The sequence below is a fragment of the Cryptomeria japonica genome, unplaced genomic scaffold, assembly GCF_030272615.1.
Source record: "Cryptomeria japonica unplaced genomic scaffold, Sugi_1.0 HiC_scaffold_479, whole genome shotgun sequence".
NCBI classification, from domain to species: domain Eukaryota; kingdom Viridiplantae; phylum Streptophyta; class Pinopsida; order Cupressales; family Cupressaceae; genus Cryptomeria; species Cryptomeria japonica.
In genome coordinates, this window is record NW_026729299.1 from 76,799 (window position 1) to 99,136 (window position 22,338).

The 22,338-nt window shown below is 36.1% G+C and overlaps 2 protein-coding genes and 1 long non-coding RNA gene across 3 annotated transcripts; 2 read left to right on the forward strand and 1 right to left on the reverse strand.

The window, feature by feature from the left end:
• Positions 1 to 431: 431 nt before the first annotated feature.
• Positions 432 to 1,591, forward strand: LOC131871888 (uncharacterized). Its single transcript, XR_009370077.1, has 3 exons — positions 432 to 505; positions 580 to 1,427; positions 1,535 to 1,591. It is a non-coding gene; the product is annotated as an uncharacterized LOC131871888 (long non-coding RNA).
• Positions 1,592 to 1,674: 83 nt separating this feature from the next.
• On the forward strand, positions 1,675 to 2,470 carry LOC131871886 (nudix hydrolase 2-like). The gene is made up of 3 exons (XM_059216016.1): positions 1,675 to 1,733; positions 1,839 to 1,947; positions 2,034 to 2,470. Exons 1-3 carry the CDS (start codon positions 1,675 to 1,677, stop codon positions 2,214 to 2,216), a joined length of 351 nt encoding a protein of 116 aa, XP_059071999.1. The 3' UTR covers positions 2,217 to 2,470.
• Positions 2,471 to 6,149: 3,679 nt separating this feature from the next.
• Positions 6,150 to 12,784, reverse strand: LOC131871887 (nudix hydrolase 8-like). The gene is made up of 6 exons (XM_059216017.1): positions 12,678 to 12,784; positions 7,410 to 7,608; positions 7,250 to 7,315; positions 7,024 to 7,161; positions 6,387 to 6,421; positions 6,150 to 6,270 (listed from the first exon to the last, which is right to left on the reverse strand). The coding sequence occupies exons 1-6, from the start codon at positions 12,782 to 12,784 to the stop codon at positions 6,150 to 6,152; spliced, it is 666 nt and encodes a 221-aa protein (XP_059072000.1).
• Positions 12,785 to 22,338: the final 9,554 nt, after the last annotated feature.

Sequence of the window (22,338 nt, forward strand, 5' to 3'; positions counted from 1 at the left end):
TTTGCTTTGCCTTCAGCCTTTGAATTTTTTATTGTGAGATGGTCACGCGCTTCTCTGTATTATTATTACTAAGACGTAGCAGCATAGTTGTTCATTACCAAGAAGTTTCGATAGCATACTTGTCCCTAGCGCAGCATACTACTTCATCAACAAGAAGTTTCGATAGCCCCTCTGCGAATTTACGAAGAAAGCTAATAAATCATTTGCGTGTCCGTAGAATTTTTTAAGATAAAGTTTTTCCCTATTTGTCGTTGCTTTGCATACAAGTTTTCAGTTTTCCTTTTTGGTTTGTGTAACGCTTACGTTGTAAGGAAGGGCAGCGGTAGTTGGTTGTTAACAGCGCAGAAGAATTCGTCTGAAATCCCAGAAACCTCCTCTCATTGTTGCCAATAATATATATATATACACTTCCCCCCTCTACAACATATTACTATTGCACTACTAATTTAATTTAGTCTGTTAGGAAGTAGCCAAATTCAATCTTGCTCACAGAGCTACTCAGAAGGTTAGCATCTCTTCCTGCACCACTATGGTTCCTTTTCATTTCATTGTGCTAGGTATTGAACTATTTTTTGGCAGGTCGCTGCTTACACTGCACAATGGCATTCCCAACGAACGAGGTTTCGGCTACCACTAATGATGTTGAAACAGTTTTGAACGAAATATGTGAAGTGCTCAAAGCCCATGAAGATAGATATGATGGTGTAATTGTTGACACAGAGAATATGCAGAACGATGCTTGTCGTTTTGCAGCTTCACTGAAGGCATCACTTTCTCAATGGGCACGCCAGGTCAGGGCTTACTGCTTTGTTAACTCTAAATACATATCCCTCAAGACAATAATAAATAGTACCCTCAATTCATCATACTTGTTGGGTATATAGGGAAAGAAGGTGGTGTGGATTAAAGTTCCCAAGGAACAGGCGAAACTAGTACCCGTTGCGATTGAGGTCAGTTTTTCAAAACATCGCTGCTACCATCGACGTTTTTTTCCCTCCAACCCATTTGGCTAGGCTTCAATACTGATTGGTGGATTACAGGTGGGATTTGGGTACCACCACGCAGAGCCTTCATATGTGATGTTAGTGCATTGGATCCCTCAAACTCCCCCCACCATCCCTGATAATGCTTCACATCAAGCGGGAGTTGCAGCTTTTGTATTCAACGAGGAGGGAGAGGTAAAGATGTAATCCAGTTCTTATATATTGTAGTTACTCTGCTTAATATTCTCCTCCTGTCCGTAGCAATGTAACTGTGAAGTGTGAAAAGACATTCACTATTTTGAGTGGTTGTTCGTTTGAAGAGGTTTTTTTTTCCTTACATAAATTATCGTGACAATGGCAATATAGGTTCTAGTAGTTCAAGAAAAGTGTGGCCCTTACAAAGATTCCGGGTTGTGGAAGATGCCAACAGGAAGAATTAACCAGGTATCAGGTTTAAATTTCCACATCAAACTAAATTCAAGACCCTGCAGTTTTTACATGAAATTACAAGACGATACCTAATGTACTTATCGGCAATTTGTTTCTGATAGGGGGAAGGCATTAAGGAAGGGGCCGTAAGAGAAGTTCAGGAAGAAACAGGGGTAAATGCCACTTACCTCACCTTTTTCCTCTGAATCAGGATTTTTACCTTATGTTCAATATAATTTCCGACATTTTTTTTTGATAATTTATGTATTTTCATGTACTCTTACAGATTAATACAGAATTTGTACAAGTGGTTGGGTTCAGGTAAGCAAAACTTTAATCATTAGAAAAAATTGTAACTTGTTTCATAGTTTGTACGAAGAAGGATAAGTTTGATCTAGCTCTCTAATAGTTGTGATTGAACTGCAGGGATGGTCACAATGCCCCTTTCGGAAAATCCGATCTGCTCTTCGTGTGTATGTTGAGATCTCTTTCTTCTAATATTGTTGTGCAAGATACCGAAATTTCAGTAGCCAAGGTACGTGTTTAAACATTATTTCAATATCGTTCAGTTGGATAACTTCAATATCGTTTAAGTGGGGCTTAAATTTGTTTTATTTTCAGTGGATGGCAATAGAAGAATTTGCATCTCAACCTAAAAATCAGCAAAGCAAACTCCTAAAAGATATGATCGGCGTGTGTGTTGCCAACGTCAACGGACAATGTGAAGGATTTTCAGGCATTGGGATATCGTCCAACTCGCGCAAACCCTCTGCTTTCTTCTGCACTGCCCTTAATTCTGAGTAAATTATCGGCATTTGCAAACTGAAGAACAAAGATAGAATGGATTTCAGCAATTTCATTCAATACATTCGTCCTAGTCATGTCTAGATATTCCTAGCACGCTCCGTGTAACAATGATTTCCTCGATAGAATATTATATTTAAGTTAACATGTTGGACGAGTATATCTTTTTTAATCAAGTTTTGAAATAAATACAAATTTTTCAATTATATTTGAAAAATATTTGTATTGTATATTTGACACTATGATCATTTGAAACAAAGATTTGTAACAATTTCATGTTTGAAGAATTTATATTTATGATTTCTTTTGTTTTTATGAAATGAGCTTAAGAACTATTTGTTTGTTGATTTATTTTGTTTCTACACATTAAAATTAGACTTTAGTGGACTTATACATAAATAAATGGTTGATTTTATGTAATATAAATATATTATAAATGAACTCATACATCATCTTTCTAAAATTATTTCTCATACTCTTAAATTGTATTCTTAAGATGTAAATAAAAGAGTCACCAAATATATCATTAGACGATAGTGTGTACACACACAAACTTTACTTTAAAAAAATGACATTGTACAGTTGAAATAACATGGCACTACGCACTTATGATAACTTCCACTTCATCTTTAACGACTTTCTTTCATTGCATGTGAAGCATGAAGATGCTTTTTAAAAAATAGTAGCTTTACAAAATGTTCATGCGGAGTACAACTATTCATAACTATTTAGCTAACTAGTTATCTAATGGTCATAGCCAACTATACATCTATGCAAATTTCTACTACATCTTTGTTATACCAAATTCAGACCATAGTCTTTTCTATACATATAAATGTGGCCATGCACTCTATCAAAGGCGATATTTTCTTGAAATATGTTGTCTTTATGAATGATTTTTTTATTGTTAAAATTTACCCTCGTATGATTTACTTGAAAATGTATGATGTGCATTCTTATCTATGCTGTAAAATATGACACTTGAAATTTGTGAAATATTTTTTATCTTCGCGTCTACATTTTTTTCTTGTTATTTCTACATTTATTTAGAATTCCCTTATATTTTGTATCAAAACCTATTGCTTTCATAGATATCTTTTTGCTATAGTGTATATATTGCCCTTTCTTGCATAGTCTATTTGCATCCAACTCCTAAACTCCTCCAACTGTACTATTTTCAAACTTTTTATTTTACATACTTGCTTTGATTTAGGTATCAGAAATAAATTTATTTTACTTCCCCTAATTCCTAACCAAGCTCTAGTGACTAATTAATTTTTTTTATACATAAAACTTTGATATTAGCTAGTTACAGTGTGGTGAGACTGGTTGTATTATAATACTACTTTGAAATAGAAACATGGAATCAATTTTGTTTCAATAATCTACTTATCCATTGCTAACTGCACCTTAAGGGATCAATCCTTAGTAGGATTTTTGTGTTTAAAGAATTCATACCAAATACAATCCATTCTTGTGAGAAGGTAGATTTTAAAAATTCAATAATAGATGCAACAAGACTCCAATTATCCAAAATCCATAATCTAAAGTCTATACTGTCCAGAGATAGAAAATTGTACTTTGGAATAAAAGGCTTTCATTTCCTATCATATTAATTAACTCTACTTGTGAGTTAAAAGTTTATTTTTAGGCATGCAGTGAGGTATGTTTTAGGCACGTAGAAGTTTTTTATTCAAGAGAACCAATGGCTTCAATAAATAGATAACAATCACAAAATTATAGAATAAAATTATACACAACAAAGAATAAGCTGGCTACATAATAACTCCAAATCAAAACTCCTTGGTCTAACTGTTTTTTATTCCTTCTTTGGTGTTTCCTTACATAGTTGGTGCCTTCAGGTGGGGCTTGAATCCTTTTTCTTTATAGGATGGTATTTTGTGCATCAGTATCTTGCGCATTGAGTTTGTGGCTTGGGTTGGTACGACGTTTGGATAATCTTCTATTTCTCTACTTTTGCTAACCTAACTGTGGTTGTTTTTACCTTGGCGATAATTTGGAAGGCTAACTTGATCGAGGATTCTTTCAAGGTGGATCTTCTTAGGGGACTTGTTGTGCTCATTGATGTTGAAGAACCTATTGAGGTTGCTCTTAATATGGCATTGGTCTGTATGATGTAGTTTACTCCTAGTTATAATGAGTTGGACCATTTGGTGGATAGCAAGGTTCTTATTGCTCGGTGGACCCTCTTGATGCTCCTACCAGATTTTCTACTCTGTGTTGTTGCAAATTCACTATGGTGGTATTTTGTGCTTCTATTGCTTCTAGTTATTTGAGTACTTGCCATATTCAGTTACTTGTGGGCATGTTGTGTTCCCTTGGTTCTGATGACATTGGACCTATCAAGGTGCTCCAGGATGTCGTTGCTATAGTGATTTCTATTGTAAAAGGTTGAGGGATGCCTTTGAAAACCCTATGAGTGTTTTTGTGCTAGTCCATTTCTTGGGTATAATTTTTTGTGTTTTTTTGGAATGGCTAGATACTTTTTCTACCATAAAGCTTTTGGGTTTCTTTAGATCTATGTGGCTTGTGTTCACATGGTTTTTTGGCACCTTTAGTACTTTGTGATTTCTGTCCTTGCTAGAAATAATTTTTGGTCAAGGTGGTCCTATAGGTAAATGGTTGCGGGGTGACTTTCAAAATACACCATTTGATGTTTGTTCTCTTGACTGCTAATAAATATCATTAATTAGTGTTTTAAATATTTTTAAATAGAAATTTACATCTTAATTTTATAAAATATCTTTTTTACATGAAAATATTTTAATAATTTTTTGACAAACATAAACTAAGAATAAATAATAAAGGATCATAAATTGCATGCATTAATATTATCTAGAACTAACCTCAATAAATATATTAATGAAGTAATTGACATCCATTATATCTTTGTTTTTCAATTTTCACATGATTAAATTTTATAATCAATAATCTATTATAAATACTAAATAAATATATTATCGTACTTAATAATATACAAATAATTTAAATAAAATGTTATGAAGTTTCATTTTGTTTGGTAAAGAATAATGCTTTTAGATTTGTTATTGTTGATTCTATTTGAATATGTAATCATATATTAATAGAATCTTTACTAACTCAATGTTGAGATACAAAATTTAAATACGTATAAATAACAATGTTGACTTTATTTGTATTATAATAAATGTTGTTATTTATAAACCATCAAGTCTAAACTTAGAACGATGAAATGTTGTTTTAAAATGTTTTATATGCTTCCATGCATTAAACATTAGTGTCAATTTTTGTAAAATGGGAGGAGCAAAGACATGTATATTGTCTTGCACAAAAACTTATTAATTATCTTGTGTTATGTGAAAGTTCTAATAGTAAACAAAATTTAGTCAATAAAAATATCAATAAATACTATTAATTGATTTCTTAAATATTGTTTATGAAAAATTTACATCCTCAATTTATCAAAGATGAATATTCATTTTCAAAAACTATTATTATTTTTATATAAATTTTTTAATCAATACAAGTAAAGTAAAAATTAATCCCTAAATATTCTAAATACAAAACCAATTGACTTAAACGACTAGGACTAATAATATCTAGCCCTGATTACAGTGGATGTAATAAGTTGCTGACATCCATTCTGTCTATGTTTTCAAATTTGCAAAGTCCGATTATTGAGAATCAACGACACCGCAATAAAAAGCAGAGGGTTTGCGTGAGTTAGACGATATCCTAATGCTCGAAAATCATTTACATCGTCCCTCCATGTTGGCAACACACATGCCGATTATATCTTTTAGAAGTCTGCTTTGTTGGTTTTTAGGTTGAGATGCAAATTCTTCCATCGCCATCCATTGAAAAACAAAAACAAAAAATTGCTTGAACCCAAATTAAATTCCAATTTAGCGACATAGAATTACCACCATATGCTTAAACATGTACCTTGGCTGCTGAAATTTTTGTATCTTGCACAACAATGTTAGAAGAAACAGATCTCAACATGCACACGAAGAGCAGATCAGATTTTTTGAAAGGGGCATTATGACCATCCCTGCAATTTATGCACCCACAACTATTAGAGAGCTAAAAATTACTATTTCAACCTTATCCTTCTTCGTACCAACCATGAAACAAGTTACAACTTTCTGTAATGAAAGTTTTTCTTACCTAAACCCAACCACTTGGACAAATTCTGTATCAATCTATAAAAGCGCATGAATATTCTTCAAATTATCAAAAAAAGTTGAAAATTATATTGAACAGAAGGTAAAAATCCTGATTCAGAGGAAAATGGTTAGCTAGGTGACATTTACCTGTTTCTTCCTGAACTTCTCGTATGACCCCTTCCTTAATGCCTTCCCCTTATCAGAAATAAATAGTCGATAATTGCATTAGTGGGCGTTCATGAAAAAGGGCATTGCCATAAATTTAGTTTGATGAGGATATTTAAACCTGATACCTAGTTAATCCTTCCTATTTGCATCTTCCACAACCCGAAATCTTTGTAAGGGCCACACTTTTCTTGAACTACTAGAACCTATATTGCCATTGTCACGATAATTTATGTATCAGATTTTTCACTTCAAACCACTAACCCACAACCACTATTAAAATAAAATTTATGGGTAATCATTATAGTAACTTTACATTTTCCCAGTTATGTAAGAAAAGAAAATCCTCTTAACACGAACAACCACTCAAAATAGTGAATGTCTTTTCACACTTGACAGTTACATTGCTATGGATAGGAGGAGAATATTAAGCAGAGTAACTACAATATATAAGAATTGGATTATGTTTTTACCTCTCCCTCCTTGTTGAATACAAAAGCTGTGATTCCCACTTGATGAGAAGCATTATCAGGGATGGTAGGAGGAGTTTGAGGGATCCAATTCACTAACATCACATATGAAGGCTCTGCATGGTGGTACCAAAATCCCACCTGCAATTCACCAAACACTATTGAAGCATAAAAAAATGGCTTGGAGTGTAAAACATTAATAGTTGTAGCAAAGTTTTGGAAAACTAACCTCAATCGCAACATGGACTAGTTTCACCTGTTCCTTGGGCACTTTAATCCAGATCGCTTTCTTGCCCTATACGCGCATCTATCCAACAAGTATGAATTGAAGGTACTATTTATTACTAAGGGATTTGTATTTTAGAGTTAACATAGTGGGAATCATTGACCTGGTGTGCCCATTGAGAAAGTGATGCCTTGAGTGAAGCTGCAAAACGAGAAGCATCCTTTTGCATATTCTCTATATCAACAATGACACCATTATATCTGTCTTCGTGGGCTTTGAGAACATCACATATTTTGCTCAAAATTGTTTCAGCATCATTGATAACATCATTAGTGTAAGCGACTAAGCAGTGACTTGTCAACCTTTTGAATACAACTATGAGCAAGATTGGATTTGCAAATGCAAAATGAATTGATATGACTACAATAATAATTTGTGGTATAGAGAGGACATATATATATATATATATATATATATATATATATATATATATATATATATATATATGTATATATATAAAGTGGCAACTGAAGTTTCTTGGATTTGAGAGGAATTCTTTGGGGATGGTAACAACCAACTACCACTACCTTTTGTCAGAAAAATGAAATAGGAAAACTTGAAACTTGTGGGCAAAGAAATGGATAAAAAGGAAAAACTTATGAACAATTGTGATACAGGGAAGCGCATGAACATCGTGAAGGTAAAGAAAGCTCAAATAAGGAAATACACTGATTAACGTACTAGTAAGCATTTAACATTCTTGTGCAGGTTCGTTCTCCTTGTGTCCTCCTTGCCACAGTTTATTGACTTTCATATACGACGATTATTTGTTGAAATTGACCTTTTTTAAAAGTAAATAAATATTTTGAGAGAGGTTTGAGGTTTTCTTATCCTCATTTTCTTACATCTTGTTACATCGTCTATTGTTCAAGCCATTCATCCGACTCAAAATTTCAATACTAGTCATTCTCATCTTCCTATATAATTCACTTGACTATGTCTACCTTCTATGCTTAGACTTCAAGCTTAACAATGACAATGATGAAAAAAAAGGTATGTAAAATATTAAGCAATCAATCTTAATTAACGGTTTCAAATTAGTTAGAACTTGACTAGCTGAAATTGAGAGAATGATAACTCAATGATGAGCGAATAGTACCAAACCGGTACTGAGAGGGGGGGGATGAATCAGTACAGAAAAAAATACAGTCCTAAACCGGTTTAACCGTAGACACTTCAAATGACTGGCAGACAACGACACCGGTTTGAAACAGAGTGCAACTGGTAAAGCTAAGAATGTTTGAGACAAGCATTAATTGGTTACTCACTTAGCTTTTCACTCAACTCGAGACTACACTACCATTTCACCCTTATGCATAAACAGGTAATCTATCATCAGATCATAATAACAGCTAGTTCAACATGTTTTATTGATAGGCATAAAACACAGAACCATCATATGCTTGACAGACAATAGCAAAGCATCACAAGATAAAAGCATCACACACGACACACATATTTTTCACGTGGAAACCCAACTGGGAAAAACCACGGTGGGGATGAATACCCACAAACTATTTTTGAACTCTTTGGAAGTCCGCTCTGTTAGGATCCTTGTCTGGTTAGAGACATTACAATAGGTTCTGCTAGGAACCGATCCTGTTAGAGATCACCCAGTCAAGGGATGGCTACAATACTCGATTAAGGGTTAAACCCTGTTAAAGGTTACCTTGTTAGAGGATTTAAAGAACTCAATAGCTAAAGGATTTCGAACTCGGTAGCTTTGAATTACCCTGTTAAAGGATTTTCAACAAGCCGGTTAAGGCTACCCTGTTAAGGGATTTTCCAACTGTTGAGGTGGTTAGACATCAACAGGTATTACAATGATCTGGTAACAACACTCAATATCAATGCAGATCCACTTAAGCTCCTCTTCACCTTCTGCACTTACACTCTGTAGGTATCACTTCTCTCCTTTTGGTTTGGCAAGAATTACGTATCCCTTCTCTTGGATACACACACACACAACTTTTGCCAACAAATTTAGAGCAAGACACAACATTGACCTCATAGGAAAATAGATAGGTCAGTAGCATAAACCCTAAACCCTAAACCTGTTAGGTTAAGGAATTCAAACGGTTCAATCCTGACCGTTGAGCACAGTGCTTTAAATGCGACAGTCTTGATCCAATCTCAAGACATTCTCCATCGTCCATTTCCACCGATTTTATGGCGGCTGATAACCCATCACACGTTATCACTGTTTAACAGACTTCGCACATTCCTGAGGTAGATAGAAACAATCTCCCTCATGCAAGATCCTTCACGCACACAGGATTATGTGGCAACACGATCTGTTCTTCTTTACAATGCTAACTCATCACACAATATCACCAGTTGAGCCACATAGGCTTGAAGCACATCAACCAGAAACCCTGAAGTTGAGACTACCAACCAGTAGTCATACAACACTTCCATGTGCCGGTTGCCATAATTGTATGCCGATTCACCTTGAACAAACACACCATTTCACTTTGGCACAAATGTCGGTTCACAGTGTTATACCAGTTCTCACATCTGCCAATTCACACCTCTTGAACATATTGACATCAATGACAACATACAATGTCATGATGTCCACATACCGGTTCACATAATGCCAACAATCTCCCCCTTTGGCATTGATGACAATATACAAAGATATCTCTCCACTTCACATCTTCTCCCCCAATTTCTGCAGATATCTTCTCCGCTTCACATCTTCTACCCCTTTGACAACAATGTCAAAGTGGAGGCACAAGCTTCCCTGTTCCATTATGCCGCTCCCCCTGAGGAGTAGCGTCCTTCAACACATCAATCCTAAAGAAAAATTTGTCTATGCAATACATGACTGGTGTGGAGCATATACCTTTAGTTCACCTCCTGAAGGGGTAGTACCCCTAATTCACCTCTTAAGTATATAAATGTATTCTTTGGGAGAGGCTCAGTGAATATGTCTGCTAACTGCTCCTTACTGGAAACATGCTCCAGTGCAATCTCTTTATTCTGAACCTTTTCCCTCAAGAACTGATACTTAAGCTCAAAGTGCTTGGTTCTAGAATGTAAAACCGGATTCTTGGAGATATTAATTGCACTAGTATTGTCACAAAATATACTTACCAGTTCAGACACTGGAACTTTGAAGCCATTCAATACATGCTTCATCCAAATTGTTTGAGTGCAATTCATGAAAGCTGCAACATACTCTGCTTCCGCTGTAGACTGAGAGATACAACTCTGCTTTTTACTCATCCATGAGACCAGTCTACCACCGAGGAAGAATGCACACCCAGTTGTGCTCTTCCGATCATCTACATTACCAGCCCAATCAACATCTATGAACACTTTCAGGTTAAAATCATTATTGTATAGATACCATAACCCATAGTCAATAGTTCCTTTCAGATACCTAAGAATCCGCTTGACTGCAACCAAGTGAGATTCTCTTGGACTTTTTTGGAACCTTGCAGTAATGCCAACTGCATGTGCAATATCCAGTTTGCTATGCACTACATAATGCATCTTACCAATCATTGATCGGTATTCCTTCTTATCAACCAATACAGAGTCATCCTCTTTGGATAGTTTACAACCGGTCACCATCGGTGTACCAACCGGTTTGCTATCTTCCATGCCAAAGGTCTTCAACACCTCTTTGACATACTTGGACTGAGTGATAAAGATTCCATCTTTCCTTTGCTGGATCTGTAGTCCAATGAAGAACTTAATCTCCCCTATGAGTGACATCTCAAACTCTTTCTTCATCTCATATGCAAATTCATGTCTCATCTTGTCATCTCCACCAAAGATAATGTCATCAACAAATACCTCACAGATCAGGATCTGATCTCCTTCAGACTTCAAGTAGATATTGCCATCTTCACTTGTTCTCTCAAATCCAATCTTCACAAGATGGGAATGCAGGTGTTCATACCATGCTCTAGGTGCTTGCTTTAGACCATATAAGGCTTTATGTAGCCTACACACCATGTCACTATCTTCAGATAGGGCAAATCCATCTGGTTGCTCTATATACACCTCCTCATCAAGTACACCATTTAGGAATGCAGATTTTACATCCATTTGATATACTTTGAAGCCTTTAAAAGATGCATATGCAAGAAGCATACGAACTCCTTCCAATCTAGCTACAGGAGCAAAGGTTTCTCCATAGTCTTCTCCTTACTCTTGGGCATATCCTTTGCACACCAGTTTGGCTTTGTTTCTAATCACTGTGCCATCCTCATTCAGCTTATTTCTGAAGACCCATTTAGGAGTAAACTCGCTGGAGGATTTAAGAATCCAAACTGATAGATCACCTTGTTAGAGGATTTGTACAATGAAGCTTGTTAGAGCTTACCCGGTTAGGGGATTTGATTTTGTTGCAGTGATTAGAAAACAACAAGAATGTTTGATCTGTTCTGCGTAGCACAATACTTGCTTGATCAGATCATTCTAAGTACATTCAACAATGCTCTTCATCTTTAACACTTTTCGCTTTTCAACAAAAGCTTTCACTCTTTTCGCATAATCTCCTCTCTATCACTTTCAGTATTATATTTGAAATGATTCACTAAGATGTCTTTAAATAGACATTCAAATCTTATGCCGGCCTAAGGAAATCAAAACACAATTTCCTAGGTGCAGTGTATCTAGACAAGTAATCATAACTCATTACAAAATGACTGCCAAGAAAACAGTGCTAGTAACTCATCACAAAATCAAATACCGGTTAGAACAGTCAATACTGGTTGGAACAAAACATGTGAATCGTTGTCCTGGAATCTTCCGCTTGATCTCCATCTCCATCTTCATCTTCATTTTGATGCTGACTTAGTGTAGCCACATGTTATCTCTTAAGCACATGTCGGTTGACACAAAGTACCGGTTAGAGATAGACCTTAAACATGCCGATTGTCAGTGTAAACCAATTGAAGTTACACTGGTAGTCAATGTAATCATATGTGTGTGTGAGAGTGTTTCATCAATGACAACAAGTGATGAATACATTACAATCATCGTCAAGCCAACACACACAAACAACGAAAAAGGATATCTGCTTTAAAGGTGCGAAAGTTGTTACTGAACTTGGCGAATCTGTTCAAGGAGATTATAGCGAATTTGTTCAAGATCATAGCGAATATTGTTGCTGTTGATAGAAAGTCCTTCAAGGTGTAGATTTGATACTTTGTTGTTGTTGATAGCAAGTTCTTCAAGGTGCAGATTTGATACAAACCCGAAGCAAATATATTCACTTGAAAGGGCAAACTTATTCCCTGTGGAAGTAAGAACCTAGTGCAAACCTGTTCATGATAAAGAAGTAGATCAGATTTATGCAAGTGTGCAGAATACAGATCTCAGATTTGAGTTGCAGCTAAGTACACATTGTTACCTTTTGGAATTGAATGCATAATCAGACTTGTGGGCCTTTATTGCTGGGTTTTTCCTCTCAGGAGGTTTTCCCAGGGTATTTGCGTGCCGTGTTTCATTATTATTCATCTATGCCTAATTTTGAAAGTCACTAAACTAAACAACAAATCAATTAAGATTCAGTTTCCGAGTTTTCCATTAAATCTGAAAGTCTAATTTCAACATGGTATCAGAGCCCTAGGTTCGTATAGAGGCTGTAATCAGATTTGTGCTTCCTTCTAACCTGCTGATCAAAAGTTTAGTCCCCATGGCTTCTTATATTAGGTCTGAAGATAGGTTGGAAGGTCACACAAATTTCTCTTCTTGGAAGGTCAAGATAATGATGGCATTGAATGATCTTGCTGCATATGTTAGCAAGAATGCTAAGGAACCTGAGGGTGCAAGTGAGAAAGAAGATTGGAAGAAGAAGGACTTCCAAGCTCAAAGGATAATAATAAACTCCGTCAAAAACCATTTGCTGCCATCCATCTCCATGACGAAGTCCTCTAGGGAGATGTTCTCTACATTGGAAAAGATGTACGAAGTCAAAAATACCAGCTACATCCTTGCCTTAAGGAATCAACTCTCCTACATCAAATTAGAGAAAGAAGAACTTGTTGCTGCTTACTTCATGAGAATCTCTGAGCTGAGAGATCAACTTGCCACCATTGGGAAGAGTGTTGAAGACAATGACTTATCTATGACTACCCTAAATGGTTTTCCTCCCTCTTTGGAACCATTTGTTCAAGGAATCTGTGCCAGAGTTGAGCTTCCTAAGTTTGATCAAGTAATGGGAGATTGCATTCAAGAAGAGTCTCGGTTGGCTGCGAAAGGAAAAATTAAGAACCCTTATGATGAGCAACATGTCCTCTTGGCTAAGAAGGAAGACATCCATTGGAAGAAGAATGTTTTCAAGATAAATAGAGATTTCAGCTCTCCTACCCCTCCTTCAAAGAAAAGACCAAGAGACTTATCCCACATCCGATGCTTCCGATGCAACAAGCGTGGCCACTTTGCAAGGGACTATCAAATTCAGGATGAGCAAGAAGATGCAAACATAAATGACGTATCAAATCCTCACAATCGTGAAGATTTCCTCCTTTGATCTATTGGTTTGTTGATCCATCTTTAAGTTAAATTTTGTTTTAGATTTAAGTTTGGTTCCAACTTTAAGTCATAAATTTTTTGTGGATTTATCTTCTAGATAGGGTTTTAGAGGGAGTCCCATGACATCTTTAAAATACTCTTTATCTCAGTAAAATCTTATTGTTGGTTTCTAATCATTGTGATCTATTGCTCTAATGATGGAATTGATAAATGTGTTACTTGATTATTACAAATGTTTTCCTTTATTCTATGTTGAAACTAACAAGTGTTCTGGTTATATTCTATAATACACTGGGTGTATCATCTACCCTCTGCGGAGTGCAAGGTGAGTCCTTCCTCTGCGGAGTGCAAGGTGGCAGTTCTCTCTCGCCCTCTGCGGAGTGCAAGGTGAGTCCACCCTCTGCGAAGTGCAAGGTGGCAGTTCTTTCCACCCTCTGCGGAGTGCAAGGTGGCAGTTATTTCTCACCCTCTATGGAGTGCAAGGTGAGTTCACCCTCTACGGTGTGCAAGGTGACAGGTTGTTCTTCTCAGTAAAAAAACATATGTATCCTTTGCGGTTGTGCATGATTTATGTTGTATAGTTATATATATCTTTGAGTATTAATTATTGTAGGTGTGCGTATGGAAAGGTCTCTGTCATCCTCTACGGATGTGCATGATGAAAGATCATGGTGTTACATGCAGGTCCCCAGGAAAGTGTGAAGTTATGAAGTGTTGGCTTCATCCTTTGCAGGCATTGCAAGAGAAGATCATGTAAAGGTTCATTGTAATGTAATTGTGTGATCAAATCACAAATTGTATATTGATTGTACTATTAGGGCTGGGCCCTAATCTTAAACATTGTAATTATTCATGCCATGGGATTCTCCATGTGAATTTGGTTATGTATTTATTTTCCTCCCTAGTTAAGAGGGAGTGTTAGTCTATTGTAACTTAGAGAGGAAAATAAATAAGGATTCGAATCCTTATAGGGCTAGGCCCTTCTTCTTGATGTAATGTGGAAACTCAACTGGGTCCTATTCCCATGTAGCATGTGACCCTTAAATAGGGCAGAACAATTAAGGTAACGTGTGAAGGTTAAATATAAAATATGGGTGCCAAAATATGGGGCCGACCCCAAAGGTAAACTTGCACGTTAGAACTCATATATAACAAAGTCATTTGCTATTCAATACACACACAAACAACGAAAAAGGATATATGCTTTAAAGGTGTGAAAGTTGTTACTGAACTTGGCGAATCTGTTCAAGGAGATTATAGCGAATTTGTTCAAGATCATAGCGAATATTGTTGCTGCTGATAGCAAGTCCTTCAAGGTGCAGATATGATACTTTGTTTCTGTTGATAGCAAGTTCTTCAAGGTGCAGATTTGATATAGACCCGAAGCAAATATATTCACTTGAAAGGGCAGACTTATTCCCTGTGGAAGTAAGAACCTAGTGCAAACCTGTTCATGATAAAGAAGCAGATCAGATTTATGCAAGTGTGCAGAATATAGATCTCAGATTTGAGTTGCAACTAAGTACACATTGTTACCTTTTGGAATTGAATGCATAATCAAACCTATGGGCCTTTATTGCTGGGTTTTTCCTCTTAGGAGGTTTTCCTAGGGTATTTGCGTGTCGTGTTTCATTATTGTTCATCTTTATGTTTATGCCTAATTCTGAAAGTCACTAAACTAAACAACAAATCAATTAAGATTCAGTTTATGAGTTTTCCATTAAATCTGAAAGTCTAATTTTAACATAAAAGGCTGCCACTGGACGAACATGTGGACTCTGTAGACTTCATAGGAGTACAACTTCAGAGGAGACTTGATAATAAAAAAGAAGAAGAAGAAAAACATAGGAAAGAAGAAAGCTTATATGTGTTCACTAGACTAGCACTGATACTGGGAAAAACAAGAAGAAATCCCTGGTGAAAGATGTTAATTTAAGCAATTAGATTATAATCAAACTGTGAATAAATAATAACAACAATAAAGCACAAGACAAAAGACACCAATACCCTGAGAAAACCTCCCTCTTGGAGGTGAAAAACCCAACCTTAAATATAATATGGCAAACTTATCTTAGATTACAATATGGCAAAATTATCTCAGATTGCTGTTCAAACAACAAGTTAGCGGAGCAATGAAGGATGCAGCTCTAATCAACAACAAATGACTAAAGGAGATCAACAATAGTTGTCTGAGATAGGCTGGAGCAAAATCGCACAAGGAGAGCCTTCAACTTCGCCTATCAATACCTTTAAGTAATTTCACACAAGTAAGGAGAGTTCACTGATATAGAAGAGCAAATTATATCCGTGGTATATGATTGTAGAATGACTTCATTTGTTGATAGTTTTATATCAACCTTTTGGCGCCAATTACCACTAAGTCGGTTTGCATGTTTATCTAAATTATATTGCATTGTCATAATACATTCCTCACGTTACATTTGGGTCCAACCCAATAATTATATTTAATTACCTTCCATGCTACCTCACGTTACACATTTGGGTCTAGCCCAATAATCACATTTGATTACTTTGCACATTAGATGCTTGGGTCCATCTTAATAATGCATTTACATGAGAGATAATACATATGAATTTTAATTGTCATTGACAACATTAAAATTCAATAATCAGGTATCCGAGCTAGCTATTATTTTCAACACTCCCTCTTAGCTAGGGAGGAATTCTGCCACTTGTCATGATCCATTCATGACTTTCATCTTGCATTGCCTGCAAGAATGAATATATAAGCTCCATAGAGTAAAAGAGGGTATTTACATCATTTAAAGACCATTTATCCATTATATACCCATAAAATAGCCTTAAAATACCTCTAATATGCCTAAACAACTTGTAAAGTGACAATTAATTACATAAACTAAGGCAATTTCGGTATTTGGAATTATTTTTATTTAAAAGGGGGGTGTCTTTTCACCCAAAGGGGTATGAAAACCATTCAATCACATATATATGTGCGATGTAAAATGTAAAGAGAGGGGGAGGAGAGATACTTGAGATGGAGGCAATTTTGTACTTTTAAACTTTTTATCAAAAATAACCAGTTGCATTTTCTTTCTCATATGTGTTGAGAGTTAACATATTTTCAGTAGGCAGTTGTTCTACGATATTATCTCGAAGAAGATAAGGTTGCTTGTGTCTTCTTAGTGAAGTTTATGTTCTTATCGTTATAAGTTTGAATAAAAGACTTACTTGTGAATTGTAATTGTTCCTGGTAATTCTTCCTTGAATGGTCTCTTAAAGTAAGGGTTAAATTCATTCAAGCAAATTATAGAATAAAACAGTTAACGAATCTTTTTGAGGGAAAGTAACTGACAGATTTACCAAAGGGGTAGATTTGAAAATTGTCTCATAGAAGCATACATGAAGTCCTAGTGAAATATAAGACTCTGTAGCCTAAATAAGAGGAAATACACTGCTCATTTGTAAACAAACCCTTTAACCATAACAATTACCCTTTACTTTTAAGCATTAGGATTAGTAGAGTAGGTATAGTAGGTAATTTAGCCAAAGTGTAACATATATACTTTTGTAAGATACATAGATCAATACACACATCTCAAATAAGCCTGTTTAAGAAACTTATGCCATTCTAAGACTGGGAGATATCAGATTAAGACACTAAATCTTCTATAAAAAGCACTAGTTGAAGGAACAACTAGTGAGTAGGAATACCCTCCTAGGTCCCGCAGAGCCTAAAGTGAGAGAGTTAGTAACCAAATAGGTTCGCTCTATAAGTTGGCCAAGTCAATTGGAGGGTTTGATCATAGGAGTTGACATTTCCTTAGAACCTATCCAATCTACTGATTTGAGACCCAACAGGGTGGAAGAGGTCTTACACCTCAACCTTCTCCTAGGGAAGGATACAATGTCACCTTGCATTGCCCGCAGAGGGTGACTCCACCTTGCATTACTCGCAGAGGGTGGAGGATGCAAACTAAATGGCATCACTGATACTGAGACTCCCTCTCAATCAATGTTGTGTTCTCCACAATTCCAAGCTTCTCTCTGAAGTACTCAAACTTCACTCGAGCTAGAGGCTTGGTGAAAACATATGAAACCTATTCATCAGTGCTGATATATTTCAGCTGGATGGCACCTCTTTGTGCCATATCAAGAACATAGTGATAGTGAGTTTCCACATGTTTTGACCTGTCATGCAACACACGATCATTAGACATTTTAATACAACTCTGATTATCACAATAAATAATAGTGAATTCCCAAGGTTGTCCAAACAACCCAACAATTAGCTTGCGAAGCCAAACTGCTTCTCTAGTTGCCACACTTGAAGCAATGTATTCAGCTTCTGCAGTACTTAATGCAACTGAGGACTGTTTCCTACTGGCCCAAGAGATCATAGCGGAACCCAAGCTGAAATAGATTCCTGAAGTGCTTTTCCTGTCAGTAACACTTCCAGCCCAATCAAAATCAGAGTAGCCTTCCAAATTGATTACTGTGTTGATTGGATACGTCAGTCCATAGCCAACTGTTCCACGCAAGTATCTCAGGATGTGCTTGGCTGCCACCAAGTGAACATTCTTTGGCTGATTCATGAATTGGCTAAGTGCACTCATTGCATAGCAAATATTTGGTCTAGTGTTGACTAGATACATCAAGGATCCAATCAACTGCCTGTACTCTGAAGGATCTGCAAAATCAGAGTTAGTTGCAAAAATACTCAACTTCTTCAAGTTAGTTTCCATAACAGTAGACATAGGTTTACAATCCATCATACCAAATCTTTTCAAAATATCAATAGCATATTTACCTTGACTTAGAATAATTTCATTAGGTCTTTGCCACACTTCTAACCCTAGAAAGTAATGCATTATACCTAGATCCTTCATTTCAAATTCAGTAGTTAATTTTTTCTTACACCTAATGATGAGATTATCTTCACCAGTTAGAAATAAATCATCCACATATAGAACGAGAATTAGCATTTCACCATTAAATACTTTAAAGACTCTAACTTAATACTCTTTTCCTTTGGCACATGAACATATACAGGACTTCTAAAGATCTTTAGGTGGCTGATATCTGGTTTGACTCCAGTGAAAGCTTCCTCGGGAGTTGTGTTCTTTAGGACACGATGAGGGCATCTATTCTGAATGTACACTGCAGTCTTGGATACTTCAGCCCATAAGGAGGTTTGCAGGTCTTGATCGTGAATCATAGCTTTGGCAACTTCAACAATGGCTCTATTCTTTTGTTCAACTACACCATTTTGCTGAGGATTGTAGGGAACGTAGAACTCCCTCTTAATTCCTATTTCTACACAAAAGTCATTGAAGCCACTTGAGGTGTATTAACCTCCATTGTCAGATCTTAACACTTTAATCCTTTCACCATACATATTTTCAGCTAGAGCTTTAAATTCTTTGAACCTACTTAACACTTCATTAGATTCTTTAAATTTTAGAAAGTAAATCCAAGTCTTTCTAGAGAAATCATCAATAAATGTAACATAGTATAGAAATCTGCTAGGTGAAGGAACAAACACGGGTCCACATAGATTAGAATGAACAAGTGCTAATTTTTCCTTAGCTCTACTTTCACTTTTATGAAATGGACTTTTAGTGTTCTTACCTAATGCACAATCTTTGCAAGCATCATCATGAGATTGATTAAGTTTAGGTATACCTTTAACCATCTTTTCAAGTGAAGGAAGTGCCTGATAGTGAAGATGACCGAGCCTTCTATGCCATAGTTCGCAAGATTCAAGGGCTTCATGAATGAGTGCTCAAATGGGGTTAGCTGAAAGCTTATACAAACTATCATATCTATTTCCAATAACATGAGAATATTTAATACTATATTTCTTAGGCCATGCAAGTACTTTACCCTCAAAAAATGCTATTTGATAACCTTTATCTTCTAGGGCAGAAATAGAAATTAAATTCCTCTTAATTCCAGGGACAAATACAATATCACTAAGATGTAAGGACATGCCAGATTCTAAATTTAAAGAAGTGCTACCAAAACCTCTTACCGAATACTGAGCATCATCACCAATTACCACATGAAGATTGGACTCTTTCTCCATCAAGTCTGAGAGATGCTCCCGATATCCCGTGATGTGTTTAGATGCACCACTGTCTATCAACCAAGTGTTACTATCGATTGGCACATTGCTAGACAAGGCATAAATGAAGAGATAGTCTTCATTATCCTCTGATTTTGCAACTTCATTTAGGTTGGCCCCCTTTTGCATGGGCGGATTCTGACATTCTTTGGCATAATGTCCAAACTTGTCGCATATGAAGCAACAGACACGTGAAAGATCCCTTTGGCTTCTTCCTTGAATCGAAAGTAGGAGGTCTGAAATCTCTAGATCTCTTTTGAAGTTGTTCTTCTTCCAATGGTCTCCCTTTCTTCGAACATGTTGAGATGCAAGCACATGTTGATCTCCTCCAGGAGAGCCTTTATGCATTTCTCTGGTAGCAAGGCGTGACTCCTCTTGAATGCAATCTGATCGAAGGTGATCGAAGGAAGGGAATTCAACTCTTCCACTTATGCTTTGAATGAAAGGATCCCAAGAGTCAGGAAGACCATTCAAACAATCATGACAATATCCTTGTCCACAACTTCGCTTCCAATGGCGCTGAGTTGGTCCTTCAATTCTGAAATCTTCATGAAGAAGGACATGACTGAATCTCCTTTGCACATTTTGACTTGAAGAAGTTGCTGCCTCAATGTAAGTGTCCAGTTCATGTTGTTGATCTCATTTATCCCTTCTAGATATTTAAACATCTCTCGATTTGTCTTCAATTTGGAGATGACTGGAACAAGATGATCCTTCATAGAATCAATAAGGAACTTCTTTGCTTTGAGAGCATTCTTCTTGAATTGCTTTAGCTCTTCCGGATCCGAAGGTTCAGTCAGATCCATGTCTTCCACAAACTGTAATAGCTCTAATTCTTCAAGAGCAAGGAGGACACAAACCTTCCATGATGTAAAATTGAGGGCACCTTCAAGTCTATCCTCTACTTTCAGACCTGTAACCATCTTGCAAAACTAAACCATCAAACTGAAAGTGAAGGACAACTAATAATTTGATTATTTTGAATGAACCTAAAGCTCTGATACCATGTTAATTTTAAGCAATCAGATGTTAATTTAAGCAATTAGATTATAATTAAACTATGAATAAACAATAACAACAATAAAGCACATGACAAAAAACACCAATACCCTGGGAAAAACTCCCTCTTGGAGGTGAAAAACCCAACCTTAAATATAATATGTATTGTCTCAAATGTAGGCAATTACAATATGGCGAACTTATCTCAGATTGCTTTCCAAACAACAAGTTAGCGGAGCAATGATGGATGCAACTCTAATCAACAACATATGACTAAAGGAGATCAACAACAGATGTCTGAGATAGGCTGGAGCAGAATCACATAGGGAGAGCCTTCAAGTTCGCACAAGGAGAGCCTTCAACTTCGCCTATCAATATCCTTAAGTAATTTCACACAAGGAGAGTTGGCTGATATAGAAGAGGAAATTATATCCGTGGTATATGATTGTAGAATGACTCGATTTGTTGATAGTTTTATGTCAACCATTTGGCCCCAATTACCACTAAGTCGGCTTGCATGTTTATCTAAATTATATTACATTGTCATAATACATTCCTCACGTTACATTTGGGTCTAGCTCAATAATTATATTTAATTTCCTTCCATGCTACCTCACGTTACACATTTGGGTCTAGCCCAATAATCACATTTGATTGCTTTGCTTGTTACATGCTTGGGTCCATCTTAATAATGCATTTACACAGTGATCAACGAATTATATTCCTATCAGCAACAACCTTCTCCTAAGGTCAGCGGACATCATTCCACAGTCAACGAAGATATACTTAAGGACAGTGAAGATACTGTCAAGAACAACAAAGTCATCCCTAATGACAACGACTTCATTCTAGGGTCAACAAACTTGAAAGACACAGAATATTCTCCTTGATTTGCAAGTTGTGTTCCAGATAAGTTCTTATTGTGTTATTCTACTATGCTTACCCTGCTGTTCTGAATACTTCAAGTGTTGAAGTATAGTTGTAAAGTCTCATACTGATTTGTCTAATAAAGATCTGGATTTAGTTGCTAGGTTTTTCATCTCCAAGAGGGAGGTGTTTTTTAGGGTATTTTGGTGTTCTTTGTGTTCAAGGATTTGATTCTCTAATTTTGCTATCTATATTTATCAGTCTGATCCTAAAATTTAACAAAGAAGGATTCAATGACTATTATAGCCTAGAAGAAGCTAAGGAAGCCAATAAATTGACATTGTTCCAATTGGATAAGAAGCATCATGATAAGGTAATAGAATAGGCAAAGCAATCCATTTAGCAATAGATATAGGAAGACGTGGCATGTTTTACTAAACAAGATGTTAGGATATTAAAGGATCAGGCTGCCATGGCTAGAGAGAAAGATTTGGTAGTTAAGTTAAAGTAGCCATATGTGAATAAACTTTCAGAGGACTAGAATTAGAAGGATGGTCCCTTACTT

Excerpts from the sequence above, each read along its gene's own strand:
- LOC131871886 (XM_059216016.1), top strand. The coding sequence starts at position 1,675 with ATGTATTTTCATGTACTCTTACAGATTAATACAGAATTTGTACAAGTG. Across the intron at positions 1,734-1,838 it reads GTACAAGTGGTTGGGTTCAG|GGATGGTCACAATGCCCCTT; the intron begins GTAAGCAAAACT and ends ATTGAACTGCAG. Across the intron at positions 1,948-2,033 it reads CCGAAATTTCAGTAGCCAAG|TGGATGGCAATAGAAGAATT; the intron begins GTACGTGTTTAA and ends TTTTATTTTCAG.
- LOC131871887 (XM_059216017.1), bottom strand. The coding sequence starts at position 12,784 with ATGAATAATAATGAAACACGGCACGCAAATACCCTGGGAAAACCTCCT. Across the intron at positions 7,316-7,409 it reads TTTCTCAATGGGCACACCAG|GGCAAGAAAGCGATCTGGAT; the intron begins GTCAATGATTCC and ends ATGCGCGTATAG. Across the intron at positions 6,422-7,023 it reads TATTCAACAAGGAGGGAGAG|ATTGATACAGAATTTGTCCA; the intron begins GTAAAAACATAA and ends GCGCTTTTATAG.